Source organism: Cyprinodon variegatus, unplaced genomic scaffold (assembly GCF_000732505.1).
Source record: "Cyprinodon variegatus isolate N-32 unplaced genomic scaffold, C_variegatus-1.0 Scaffold7, whole genome shotgun sequence".
Lineage (NCBI taxonomy): Eukaryota > Metazoa > Chordata > Actinopteri > Cyprinodontiformes > Cyprinodontidae > Cyprinodon > Cyprinodon variegatus.
In genome coordinates, this window is record NW_015150460.1 from 2,073,287 (window position 1) to 2,087,947 (window position 14,661).

Here is a 14,661-nt window from a genome sequence, read left to right on the forward strand (position 1 = left end):
AATTCCAGAAAACTGTAAAAGTGCGGAAAGCCTGAGTTCCTTTAAATCAAGACTAAAAATTGTTTAGGACTGCCTTTGACTGTTCTAGTTAAACAGTTCAACTAAAACATATTTTCTTTAAATTAATCATTTCAAAAGCACTACCATTAGTATAATAATAAAGAATATACATACAAATAATTAGAAATCAAATACTGGAATATTAGCCCAAACAAAGTCCTCTTCTTCTCCATAAAAAATAAATGTAATCTAACAAAAACTTCCAACTGTTTTTAATATTCTTTTTTTGTTTATGCATTTTTTATTTTATTTTATTTATTTTTTATTTATTTATTTATTTATTTATTTTTATTTATTTTTTTTTCCTACTTGCTTTGATTCTGTTTTATCTTCCTGTATTTTAATCATGTAAAGCACTTTGCACTGTCTTTGTACTGAATTGTGCTATACAAATAAATTTGCCTTGCCTTGCCTTGTCTTGCCTTGCCTTGATGTAAGATTAGAACCATGAGATGGAAAAAGGGGGAAAAAAGCAATAAATTCAAAGTTATAAACCCAATTCTTATGCTCATTAAATTTGAAAAATGTATCATGAAAGGTACGCAGATGATGAAGGAAAAATACTTTTTTTTTTCCCGAAATGTGTAAGCAGGTGCATGTGGTTTGAAAGAGTATTATACAGGTGGATGGGGGATGGTGAACATGAATAGGTATTTCACTTTCTGTACATGGGTGTATAGATGTTTTTTTAATGGTTGTGGTCATGTGGGTAATAATTGTATGAATTAAGATGTATGTGGGCCCATGTGAATGTGTAAATGTATGTTTATATGTAGAGAAATACATTTATCGGCTCACTTAATGGACTAGAATAGAGGTAAAGAAGAATCGAGACGATCGTTGATGTTAAAGACTAAATGAAGGAGATGGTATATGATTAAAAAGTTACAGACCTCTTTTCAGTCATAAACACTGAATTATAAATAAAATGGAATTATATTTATAATTTATTATGCATAATGTCTGTATGTGCTAAATGTATATACTGGAATTTCTGAAATACATTAACTTCTTCATTTATTATATATTGTTAAAGGTAAAACAAAACATAAGAAGAAAAACAATATTTTCTTCTTTGTTACAGAACTCAGCAGCCAAGTGTGACTCCTCCCAGCCCCCATGCACTTTAGATTTTCCATCCAAATGGACTTCTTTTGTATTTCCCCTCCTCCCTAACCCCAAAGAGACACACACACACAGACTTAATATCATTATTAGAGGTGGACATCTAATTTTAAATGGGACAATCCACTGCTCTATATGCATGTTACAGAAATGACGTGTACATCCAAAAAGGCTTCCTCACACTTTGACCTTTCCCATGTTGTTTTCTTCTTTTGTCTTTTCCAGTCGACTTTCTGGCAAAGTATTGCATTTTCAGTCAGGAGAAGTTGGAGGAGTACAAAAGGGCTTTTGAAGCAGTAAGTGAAGGGCGATTTAAACCCTTTTTGTTCTTTCTCTTTCAGGAGATTCTGTTTCACTCATTGGTATGTGTTGCTCTTCCAGTCACAGAGAAGGTGTGGAGTCTGTAGACGAATTGAACCTATTCACCTTTCACCATGTTAAAAAAAAAACAAAAAACAACCCAAACTTTGGTCTTTGGTTGTTTTTTCACTTCATTTTTAATCAGATGCCTCTAAATAAAATCACTTCAAAAATTGTCTAATTTGCAGCATTAACCTGCATCTAATTTTTATTACATTATTAATTCAGATTTTCAATTGTGGCCTCATTCTACAATCTGATGATAGAAAGAGTTAAAGAATCTTTAAGCCTACAAAGACATGAGTCAATCTGGATTTGCAGGCTGGCCAGAAAAATGTAAATCAAGTCTGGCGACAATTAAATCTGTCAATCTGACAATTAACTGGCTAAACTAAAATCACCAAAAACGATTTTGAATCAATGTGAATCAATTAATTATAAATGTTTTATTAAATCCAAAGGGAAGTTAAATATTTGAGTAACTCATACGTTATCTTTTAAAACAGATGTTGTAGTTCATACCAAAAAGGTTTAAAAAAAAAAAAAAATCCACTGGACTTAGTTATACTTTTGTTATTTATATTTCATTTAAAATGTTTTTTTTATTTAAGTAGAAACATGTTAATTAGAAGTAATTAGAAGTATTTCTCTTTAGAATAATCGATTTATTGTAAAAAAAAAAAAAATACTTGATTATTTTATATAATGGTATAAATACATTCGTTTGTTTTTCTCTCTCTTTTCAGAAGAAAAAATTTTGATTTTAATTAGGCTTTAAATAAGTCATACTGTGAAAAAATTAGGGATGTTTGCATTTTAATTTATTCCTCATTTTTTAAGAAAATTTGAAATGAAATGTGAATGTGATTACTTTTGCAAAGCCCCACGCTAACTTTGATGTAAGAAAAACCTTTGCTGTAGAGATTGTCACAAATTGTAAAATTATATGGCCTTTTGGTAGATTTAGGTCAAAGGTAGTAGGTCATATTTTCTTAAAATAAGTGTTTATTTGTTTTTCTTGAATTGCATAGGTAAATGAGATGCATTTCCATTGGATTAAGACAATTTACATTTAAAATGAGAGCAAAACAGCTGCAGGCTCTTATTTCAATTCAATTCAGTTTATTTCTATAGTGCCAATTCACAGCACATGTCATCTCAAGGCACTTTACAGTTCACCAGTTCATCCAGTCAAATTGATTCTAAGTTTTCTATCTAAGGGAAACCAGTTGATTGCATCAACTCATTGCTTGAATGCAGTTCCTCACACTAAGCATGCTTGTAGCGACAGTGGAGAGGAAAAAATCCCTATTAACAGGAAGAAACCTCCAGCAGAACCAGGCTCAGTGTGAGCGGCCATCTGTAGAGGCAGACTTTCAATTGCATAGTATACAAATATTTAATTTTAAGGGTGAAAACTCTCCTTCAAGTGGCAGATCCCACCTCCCAGCAGCTGTAAGACTTTATAACCATCAATGTTAAAAACAACCTCAATATGTTCTTACACTGAGGCTGATGTTTGCAGTTTCTGCCTTAGTCAAAAATGCTGCTTTCATTTTTTGCACATCTCTGGTGTTGCTGCTATTGATTATCAATTCACCAGATACAGAGTATTTATATTGTAAAAACACTGTACAGTACAGCATTTTATTTATTTTCTTAACTCTGTCACTTATTGTTATTTTTATACACTTTTCCAAGGTCCACATTATGTAACTACTTTTGCTATAACCGTTGGCTGCTGTAACATCACAATTACCCCATTTTGGGAGAAAAAAGGGATTTATTTTTTATAATTTGCCATCGATCATCTCATTAATTAAGGGTAAATACACTCATTTTGAGATATTTTTACTAATTTATAGATTTGCTTTACAGTATTTAAAGTAATCAGCATACTTTTTTCCTTTTATCACCCCTTTATATCCCGATGGTGGCTCGTTTTAATAAAACCAACAGACATTTATGAGGAGTTTGGTGTTTGTTTACAGGAGGACAGCGACAAGGACGGCTACCTCTCCTGCCTGCAGGTTCTCCTCGCCCTCAAAACCATCATTCCTCCTGAGCTGCTGTCCGAAAAAGAAGAGATCTACGTCTACAGGGTGAGGATGAGAGCCCTGATCACATGCATTCCAGCAGTTTTTCACACCATGCCATAACATGAACGCTGTGATTCAGATCCTGGAGATGGTGGACTTCAGAGTGACAGACGGACTCGTGGACCTGAGGCTGTTTGCTGTGATTGCGAGTCTGGCACAGAAAATAGCCTCCATGGAGTAAGTGAAAAAGGCAAACACCATCTTCAATAAAGCTGGGGGAGGAGTCAGTGACCTGCCATAAATAAGAAAGGGAGAGTGTATGCATGTCTGTTTCACTGATTCTAGCATCATGTGTGGGACTCTTTGATTCTTCTTCATTTTTTCTTTCCTTTTCTTTAGGCTACATTAGAGGTCAAGGCTTTAAAAAACTATTTCACTTCAGTCTATGTGCAGAACCACTCATTGAAATCATAAATCATTTGGACACTCTGTGTCAAAGCAATAAAATCTTAACAGAACGACGAGCTTCTATCAGCATGAATTACATGCAGTGAAAGGTAGTGATATTAGTAAACCGATTAGACCACCTCTGAATGAAATGTGTTTAAATCGAGGATCGATGTCTGCTTGAAATTTGTTTCATATTAAAAGTGAAAACCTTTTTATTAACAACTATGTAGAGTTTGCTCTACAAAGCATCAATTTAGTTATTTCTAGAAGGGTGATATTAACTTGTTTTCTAAGAAACTGGGAAATGAAGGTAAACAAACAATGGCTAATTGCTAATGTTGCTTATGCCACATGAGCGTGCATGTAGACAAGCCAAATTCTTGCGTGTTCACTCTTGAAAAAAGGAAGTGGTATTAATTTGTTCAAGCTTATTTAACTAATTTATTTTTGTATTAATTTAACTTTTCTATTTTAAAGAAAGACCATTTCAAAAGGATTGTAGGTCTAAAATATTAGGTTATGAATGCTTTAAAGGTTTACTGTTTGAAACGAAAAGAGAAAAAAAGAAAGATAAAGAAACTCCAACCCTAGATTTTTTTTTCTTTTTTATTGATATGGGAAAAATACTTTGGTATAATATTTTTTTGCACAAAAGACATACTTTTTGGAATGCTTGCTTGTAATATTTCTTGTTGAACCGGTTTGGTGAATGGGGCAACTTTTTTTTTTATACATATCTCCACTCTTTAGATGAGATGGCCATACTGTAGAAGAAGGTTCTATTTTATGGTTTACCATGTCTTTTTTCATTTAAACATATCTTTTGGATCACTATTCTGCTCAAAGATTAGAATTCATGACATCATGCACCCTTAATTAAGCTGCTATAGCCTATGGCAGCCCATAGCATCACCAGCCTCCACTTTACTGAAGAGAGTGGCATGGAGGGCTTTTCTACATAAAACTTTTTTTTCTTTTTTTTTTTACATCAGATTTCTCTAGATATTCAATCTCAGCCTCATCTGACTAAATCACTTGTCCCAGCTCAAGTCCCAGTAGAGTTTAATCAGCTTATCATGCTGGACAGAAAAGGCTGACTAACAAATTTTTTTTTTTACCAAAGAAATACTTTGATTTTCTTGTCGTTTACTACTTTAAAAAGGGGCTAAAGAGAAAAAAAGCTTTAGAATTGCATCATATTCATTTGTCAGGAAAAAGGGAAGCATCATTAATGATGAAGGGTGCTAATGAGTGATAGCAGTCAAATAATAATATTGTTGTAGCCCCTAAAAATAAATATATTCAAATTAAAGTTTTGTAAATTGTCAGATTATATGAAAGTAAAGATAAATATATTGTGTGAAAATCTATTTCACACAATATATTTTATTAATTGTCATTTTTATTCAAATAAACCACAACACACATAAAGTAAAATCCTATCCCACCAAAATAAAACATCTAAATAGATAAATAAATAAATAGACATTCATGTCTATTTATTTAGTGGAAAAATAGTTTAAAAAAAAAATTTATAAAAAAATAAACTGAAAACTTTCAGCCTTTTAAGAACAGTTGCAGCTACTGTAGCTCTAAAGACAGTTGGATAACATAAACATCTGATAGCATTTCATTCTTAAACTAATGGCAAATTAAGAATGGGATGTGTGAGAAAGACACAGAAAACATTTGACGTTTTGGTTGTTTTCTATCCATCTAGATGAGTCTTAATCTTAAGGGGGTTTTTTTCGACAGCAAAAGGAAAAGAGACGCATTTTTCCAAAACCTGATTGAAATAAAGTAGTTAAAATAGGCAAACTTGAAAGCAGAAAGAAAAATATAGATTACTAATTAAAGTTCTCCTTTCTTGTCATCAACATTGTTGGTTTTTAGATGGAAGTGCAGATATCTGCTGTTTTGAGTTGTTCAGATGTTACTCAAACATTCTGTTTCTCCGATATTCTAAGAAAAGCACTTCGAGGGAATCAGCTTTGAAAAGGCTGAACTCTTCTGGGGCAAACTTTGGCCTCAGCGTCCCTGTGTCCCAACGTTATGCTCCATATGCCACAGATTCCCACACACAGCGTTTTGTTTTTCCTTGTCCTCGCCCCGGGGTCTAAGGCTTCCTACAGACAGGAGCAAGTGGAGCCAAGCTCACTGTGGAGGTCTTTGGAGGTCAAGGCCTGCACCCGAAGCCCTCACCCCGGACTGAGAGCTGCCTCTCAGCGAGGCCGGGGCAGGGTCACGGGTCTCCTGATTTACGGCCAGCTCTTTGTGGCGTTCATTGGAGGAGGTCTGTAGGCTTACTGCTGCGCTGGCACTAAAAGACCAGGGTGTCTGCTCTGTGTGGAGGCAATTATCGTAATGATAATGAATGTTCGTATTAAACCTCTTTACACAAAACTCCTCTTTGCAATTTCAATAATAAGAAGGGATCCATCAGCGTGTAGAATGCCGCCTCCCAAACAAGGCGAAAACAAAAGCATCCCTCTGTCATCTCCTCCAAACTGAACTGAACTGATCCTCTTACCTGTTTCACTTAATCCTGTTGTCTCTAATCCTGCTTTAGAAATGAGCCGCTACAGTAGTTACACAATCAGCCGTTCTGATCATGTGGAGATCTGAGGAGGGGTGTCCCTGTTTTTGTTTCTGGCTATTGCAACTCTCATTTCTTTTATGTCTCTTCCTTTCTTCCCAGCTTTACCTGTCGCATGTCTTTCATGTCATGTCGCCTCCTGTTCACCTTTCTGTGCTCCTTGTGGCCCATCTGTCCCCGCGTTGCATTGTGCCCCTCACACGGCGTCACATTCCCTCAGGGCGCGTCACGTGGTTTGGCAGGACATGATGCTTCCAAATACCATCAGTGGAGCCATCGTCGTTTGGCGTTACTGCAAGTCTTGTTGTTGCTGTTGAATGAATCAGCAAGCATTCATGTGGAATAACCGAGCTGCAAGCAGATAAACTTGGTAGAAAAGATCACATCTCTCTGTTTGGGTAAGGATTTTAACGGAATGAAAAGGAGGTAACCGAAAAAAAAAATGCCAAAACAGAAACATTTCTGGGTTCATATATATGCAGAGACATTTGAAGCAGTTAATGTTTCTGAGACAGTTTGACCATACAACAATGAACAAGTACTGTAAGGTCTCTAAAGACCTTTTATGAGTAAATTTGATGTGGAAGAAATTGCCTAACTTGGACCCAAATGAATCAATTAGCCAGAGCAGAGAAGTTAAAGAAAGTTTTCTCATCCAACATCAGTGTCTGACTTTAAAAAATGCACAGGATGGTAAAATTTCGTGGAAAACCCTCCCAAAGGGTTGAGAGCTGGATGTCCCTCCTATCTATGTGAGACGGCAGAAGAAACTTCAACTCATCTGTTCCACCACAGTGACAAAAGACTAGAGATCTTCCAATCATTTATTTGTCCAATGGGATAAAGTTTCTCTTTTTATTTTTTAAGTTCACCTTAAACATGCTAAATCTCTCTGATAGCTATGGGCATATGTTGATGGTATAAAATAAACAAATAAAGAAAGAATGAGGAAACTATGGGTCTTTAATACCATGCAGTACTGCGGCACACAAGAATACAGTAGAATCATGATTTCCTTTGATAGTTCAGCCCTGTTTTGTTGCAGTCTTTCAGATTAAAACACCTGCATTATAAAACTACTAACATATTTTCTTCAAACCTAAAACATTAAATGAAAATCTATTTGTAACCCTCTTCAGGCAATACTACATATGTTGTTAGATTTAAATCTGGACTCTACTTAGGCCATTAGTTTTGTTTATAGGATTTATTGATTAGGATAAGTGCTTGGGGCTGTTCAGTGGAGCAGATTGGGTAGCACTGCTGCCTTTGCAGCAAGAAGGTTCTGGGTTCAATTCCTTCCCTGTCTTTCTGCATGGAGTTTGCATTTTCTCCCTGAGCATGCGTGGGTTCTCTCTGGGTACTCCGGCTTCCTCATACAGTCCAAAAACATGACTGTTAGGTTAATTGGCTTCTCTAAATTCTCCTTAGGTGTGAGTGTGTGCGTCTCCTGTTTGTCTCTGTGTTGCCCTGCGATGGACGGGCGACCTGTCCAGGGTGGACCCTGCCTTTCATCCGTAGACGGCTGCTTCTGTCTCCTTGAACTCCAGTCGGCCTCGGCAGATGGCCGCTCACACTGAGCCTGGATCTGCTGGAGGTTTCTTCCTGTTAAAGGGGAGTTTTTCCTCTCCACTGTTGCTACAAGCATGCTTAGTGTGAGGGATTGTATTTGAGTCAATGCAATCAACTGGTTTTCCTTAGATACACAAACTTTGTATCAATTTGACTGTATGATCTGGTTGAACTGTAAAGTGCCTTGAGATGACATGTGTTGTGAATTTGGCGCTATATAAATAAAGTGAATTGAATTGAGAGAAGCACCAGCACCCCTCGCAACCCTGCTTGGGATAAGCGTGACACAAATGTAATGGATAACTGCTTGATTTTTATTGTGATGATTTATTGCGATGATGGCAAATGAAAAACGAGCAAATTTTCCGACAATGATATGGGAATTTTAGACCGGCCTAAAAAAAGTACAACCCGACCAATATTTTCTGGAATTTCATTCAGTTTTTTCAGTATTTATTAGTTTGATCAGTTTTCATTCAGCTTTTTTTTTTTTTTTTTTTTGGTAGTTTAATTAAAACATTAAGTGTTTCAGCACAACTGAGTAAAGCAGTGATATATATAATAATAAAGGATTAAATTAACAAATTATATAAATATAGGGACATTTTTTACAGGATAGTTGAACTTTATATGTGGCTAATTGAATTAATTTATTATAACATCAACTCAAAAAGATATTTAAAAGCTTTTTTTGCAAATACTTGATTTCTAAACCTGATTGCCTTTTTTTGGCAGATTTGTGGAAAACATGTGTAGGTTGGGTTGGGGGTGGTGGAGTCTAAGGCTCCAGGCACAACCAAATAGAAAGACATAAGTCCAGCAAAGACCCCTGGTTCCAGCTAGAAGATAAATAATTTTGATGTTTATCATCAATCCTGAAGTCAAATCCTTTCCTTGTTACATTTTTTTTTAAGTGTCTGAAGAAAAACCTCAGAAGCTCAAAAGAATTGCACTGATTTATGTCATGTAAATGTAAAGATCGCTCCTTGTTCCATTGAAACATTAGGAGTTTAATTTTGACCTTTTAGTTAAGTAGGAGCCATTTTGAGCCCCTCCTCATCCACTAGATTTCAACCAGCCCGCTTAAATATCCCCAAACAACTCCAAGCTTTGTCAGATCAAACTGGGTCAGAATCTGTTTGCATCACCGTCTGCAGGATCTGCAGTGAGTTGGCCGCCAAAATGTTGAGCTCAACATAAGTGAGAAGTCTTCTGTGTTGGCCACAGTGGGGGGCCAACAAAAGAAAATGGGTTAGGCTGTTATTATCCTCCCAGCAGTCCATCATCGCCGCTTCCCCCAAACCCTGGCTGGTTGGTTCTTGCCATTTACACGCCGGTGTGCTTGTGCACCAGGATTTGGACTCTTTTACTGCAAACGAAGTGCAATTAATAATCATTAGCTGCCCTGTCCTGCCTCATCCTCATCAAAGCTCGGACTGCTGCGTAGTTTGGAGGACAAGGTCCAATTGCAGTGCTGGAAGCACTCAGGCATGCACTTGATTGCCTAGTGCTTGGCCATTCTTTGCTCTAACAGGCCATTGAGCGCTCAGCGAGGAGGGGCTCATTAACACCAGGAGCTCGTTAGAGATGGGATGACCGTCGCTGTGCCACACGCTGGACTGGAGAGGTCCGTCCCAACACAATCGCTCCACTCTGCCTCTAATTATCTATGTGGATCCAGATTTAGTCGGCCTGAAAGTGGTCACATTGCACCAAAGTGTGCTCGGACCGCTCATTCCTCTCCGCTCGAATCCCGCTCATCCTGCTGCTCCCCCCCCCCCACTCCACGCCCACTGTCCCCCAAATCAGTTTTATCCGTTAATGTGGCGGGATGTCTCAGTGTGCCGACGCATTGTTTGTCTGTGAGCAACCACAATGAACTCAAAACACTTTAGCATCACTGGTTGGCAAACAGGGGGTCACCGGGGAGTAACCCGCCAAAAATTACCCGCCATGGCATGACTTATATTTACAAACACTCCACTTAAAGGAATAGTACACCCAAAACACGATTAGCCTTCATTTTCTACTCACCCCCATGCTGAACAACACTCTGGAGTACTTTTTTGATATCTCAAATGCATCTGGAGATCTGGGAGGCTTCTTGCTGTCTGCTGACATTCAAATAATGGAGGTCTATGGTGCCCGAGGCAGAAAGGTCCATAAAAGTCCACAAAAAACGTGTCAATATTCCTCCATACTGCTTGTCCAATGTATTCCAAGTGTCCTGACTGGGTAGCATCCAGAATTTACTCGAAACGAAGTCATTTAGAATGTTTTTAGAGCATAAACAGTAGTGTATAGGATTTCCTAAAAGCGCGTTCACGAGTCTACGGAAACCGCGGCAGACCAAACCAGATGAAAGTGCGCATTCAGCTCGGCAAAGAACTCATGCTCTTCCTCAACACTGAAGTCCTCAGACATTTTTCTTTCGTTGTGTCTTTCTTTGCACAGGTAAACAGCACATTTCTTCTTCTACGCTTGCATTATCGGCAGAGCAGACGCTGAATGCGCACTTTTGTCTGGTTAGGTCTGTCGCGGTTTCCGTAAACTCGTGAACGCTCTTTTAGGAAATCCTATAAACTACCGTTTATGCTCTAAAAACATTCTAAATGACTTAGTTTCGAGTAAATTATGGACGCTACCCACTCAGGACACTTGGAATACATTGGACGAGCAGTATGGAGGAATATTGACACGTTTTTTGTGGACTTTTATGGACCTTTCTGCTTCGGGCACCATAGACCTCCATTATTTGAATGTCAGCAGACAGCAAGAAGCCTCCCAGATCTCCAGATGCATTTGAGATATCAAAAAAGTACTCCAGAGTGTTGTTCAGCATGGGGGTGAGTAGAAAATGAAGGCTAATCATGTTTTGGGTGTACTATTCCTTTAAAGAAGTCAGAAGTGTTGGTTTCCACAAATACCTTCTGTGTTTTCAAGAGAGCTTTTCCACAGACAGGGCTTTGCATAATTTTAACAAACATTTTTCTTTTTATTGACCATTTAAGAAATACCATACAACAGATGGAAAATTGTGCATGGTTCATAACTTTTTTCCGCCCTGGTTAGATTAACAGCCTTATATAAAGGCTGACACAACTAATTGCATTCAAAAGTAGTCTGTCTGTATTTTGATCACTGTATAAGTACATGGAAACTAACTAATGGCATCAAGGTCAGACATCTTCGCTTGGTCAGAAACTTCTCAAACTAGGACTGTGTATAGAATTTCAGTGGGTCACTGTCCTCCATGTTTTGGGTCTTTCCCTGTGCCAGCGCTCCAGACTTGATCAAAGAACGATAAACTGTTTTGTCCAGAACTTAAACTAAAGCTAAGGAGAAAATCCAACCACTTTGATCACTTTTCCAAGAGAAGAGACGCATATAAAACATAAAGGCCATTCAGGACCAGAGAGAAGAAATGTTGAAATAAAGCAAAGCAACACAAAAAGTTGAAAATGTGTTAGAATGGCCTAATCAAAGCAAAAAGCCAAATCACAATTGAGAGTTTTAGTCAAATTTCTAAAATCAACGTCCGCACCACCTTCCCTTCTGTCTGACTGAGATTAATCTAGTGTCAAAGACTCTTTTATAAACTTTATTTTTTACATGAAACATGTAAAATACTCCAGTTAAATAGCTCCCATAGATCTCCTACCTCATTGCACATTAGACATTTTGAAGATATGTCATGTCTTCTCTAAATTATATTTTTTAAGCTTCTGTTCGACTTAGTTATTCTTTCCTCTCTCTTCCAGCGAGTTTATGCGATCACTGATCAGCAACATGGACCTCCGCTCCCTTGAAGTGCGTCTCTTTAAAGCAAAGGTATTGACACCCTCAAGTCCGTCCTTTCCACATGTTTGTGCTCTTGAACTTGATAACACAATAACACCTCAGATTGACATTCATGCCTCAGACATCACCTCCCGGTTCACCTTAGCCTCACTCCTGTGGCTCTGCAGGTTGCAATAAGACAAGCAGGCTGACTCTTTAAAGAGCGATCTGAAACCGTTTTTCTGGAGAGCCACTCGGCCCTCATGCATGGAAATGAGGGAAACAAGCAAGGGAAGGGAAGAGGGGCGCTTTTCCTTTTTCATAGATTAGCACGGACTTAATCTCATTAAAGTGCCCAGCAGTGAACATGCCGTCCACTCCGCCCCAGCCTGTAATCAGCCTCAGACACACGGCTCTCCTTGGATGGACTGGGACGAGCCAATACCAGCTGTCAATGAGAGAGTGAGGAGGTAGCAGGCAACTCAAAGGCTGGCGGAACATGAAAGCCTGTGGGTGTGGAAAACTGAGCCCCAGACCAGGTAGGGGAGGCTTTGTAATTACAGAGCTGTTAGGGATAGGGTTGTTAACTGGAGAGGCTGCTGGGGGAGGCTGTGGGCTAATTACCAGAAGGACTATTCCCTGTCCCCGCCCTCTGCTCAACAATTATTACCTAGACTGCATTAACTGTGCAAACAGGTGCGCCAAACAGGACTGTGGTAATCTGAGGCCGTTATACAATAACACACAGGAGCATATTCCCACAGCAAACAGCAAGGAGAGGAGATCCAGAACCAGTTTTCCATATTTTAGGTTCATTTTAAACCACAACTAAACCTCTGAAGGAAAACTGGAAGTAAAACCCCCAAAAGAACCAGAGTTTTAATGTAAAATCCGTATTCTGACCTCTGCAGCAGCTGTTCCTGTTACTCCTGGAGGACCAGCAGGACGTGTCTGGAGCTCAGCAGGGCTTCATCAGCAGGGAGCAGCTCTTTCTGGAGCTGAAGGCTGGAGGTATCCATATGGAGCAGGAGGCGGCCATCAGGATGGAGCTGCAGCGCATTCCCCCACTAGATCTGCTGGACTTCCTGGCCTACCTGCCTCTTTTCATGCTCATACACAAGTCTGTGATCTCCAACCCGCTCGATAACTCCAGCCACCTCTGAGCTCCGCAGCTGCATGTTAAACTGAAGGCATTACCATGCTGGTTTTATATTACAGTGAAGAATATATAACGAGCTGGATCTGCTGCTGGCTGAAGTGTTCCCAAATACAAAATGCTAAATGTGCAATTTTGTACAGTGTTTGTTAAGAAAGGGAACCTTTAATTGAGTTTAATTTCTCATTTATTTAGTTTAAGACTTGGACAAGTCCTAAGACTAATAAAAGTTTATGGTAAAAGACATTCATCCCACTTTTTCATATGATATCAGTCAATAGTAAAGACAGAACTTTGATCTTTGGCTTAAAACTAAATGTAAAAATGTCTGATTTCAATGCAAACAGCAGGTGTTTATAAATCCTGCCTGGGAAGATGTTTGAGAATCCAAGAATTTTCACAATCTTTTGTTTCAAAACATTTATAAAAGGATTTATTTTGTTTAAATTGAGCTATATTAATCCATCCATCATCCATTCATCTGTTGTTCTTCTGGCCCTTTTCAACTTATATATCCATAAAGAGTCCCTCCATCATTGCATCAATCCAATGCCCATTATTAGTCTATCTTGGCATCCATCTACATAGTCTGTTATCCATCTCTGTCACATCAACGGACCAACAATCTATTCACTGTATGTCAATAAATCCATGGTTACCAAAATGTAGGACATTTTAAAGAAAAAAAGGCATATATGGAAGTTAGATCTCAAGACATCAACCAGTTTAAATGAGGACAACTTCTGAACAGGAGAAAACTAATCGCTGTTCTACGACCATTGTTCCAAAATGTATGTTTTAAACTCTTCTGAATAAATGCAGGTTATACTCAAATATTAGGTTGAGTTTATATCTGTTTTTCAGTGGTGTCAAAAGTATACATACATTTCTTAAGTAGAAGTATAGATACTGCAGTTTAAAAACACTCTGGTATCAACTTGACCTCTTTACTCAAGTAAAAGTGAAAAAGTATGTGCTCCAAAAACTACTTAAAGTATAAAAGTAGGAAGTAACCTTTAAAAAAAAACAGCCAGATGCCACTATATGAATTGAAAGCTAAATTTTTTGACTATTTTGAAAAATTCTTTGAGATAGGGCCAAGGATGAGGGAGGTCTTATTGGTCTCCATCTCCCGATACGCTCTTGCCTGTCTCCGACCTTTGAGACATTTCAGCATCTTTTTCTGAATCCTACATTTTAGCATGGCATAGACAATTCAAGGTTGTAGTTTGAAGAACACCTGCTTGCTTCTAATCATTTCCTTTCGCTAACCAATGAGTGTTTGTGTCATATGACTCATCCAATGACACTAGTTTTCACTAGATGTGGATGAAGCCAATGATCTGCATTGGATGGAGCACATGACGGGAAATAAATATTTATAAACATTTAACAAAGCCAAGAGTAACGAGTAAGGTTTGTTTTAAAAATGTAAGGAATAGAAAATACAGATACTTGTGTAAAAATGTAAATAGTAGAAGTCAGAAGTAGGAAGAAAAATAAGTAATGGAGTAAAGTATAGA

General features: G+C 38.0%; 1 protein-coding gene across 1 annotated transcript in view; it reads left to right on the forward strand.

Annotated features, from left to right (window-relative positions):
• LOC107085388 overlaps positions 1-13,955 on the forward strand; it is a 93,080-nt gene extending 79,125 nt beyond the window's left edge. Inside the window, exons 12-17 of the mRNA XM_015375679.1 lie at positions 1,411-1,481; positions 1,527-1,547; positions 3,537-3,647; positions 3,724-3,821; positions 11,964-12,033; positions 12,894-13,955. Of these exons, the coding sequence (XP_015231165.1) occupies positions 1,411-1,481; positions 1,527-1,547; positions 3,537-3,647; positions 3,724-3,821; positions 11,964-12,033; positions 12,894-13,145 (623 nt within the window). The 3' untranslated portion in view covers positions 13,146-13,955. The remainder of the gene's footprint in view (positions 1-1,410; positions 1,482-1,526; positions 1,548-3,536; positions 3,648-3,723; positions 3,822-11,963; positions 12,034-12,893) is intronic.
• Positions 13,956-14,661: the final 706 nt, after the last annotated feature.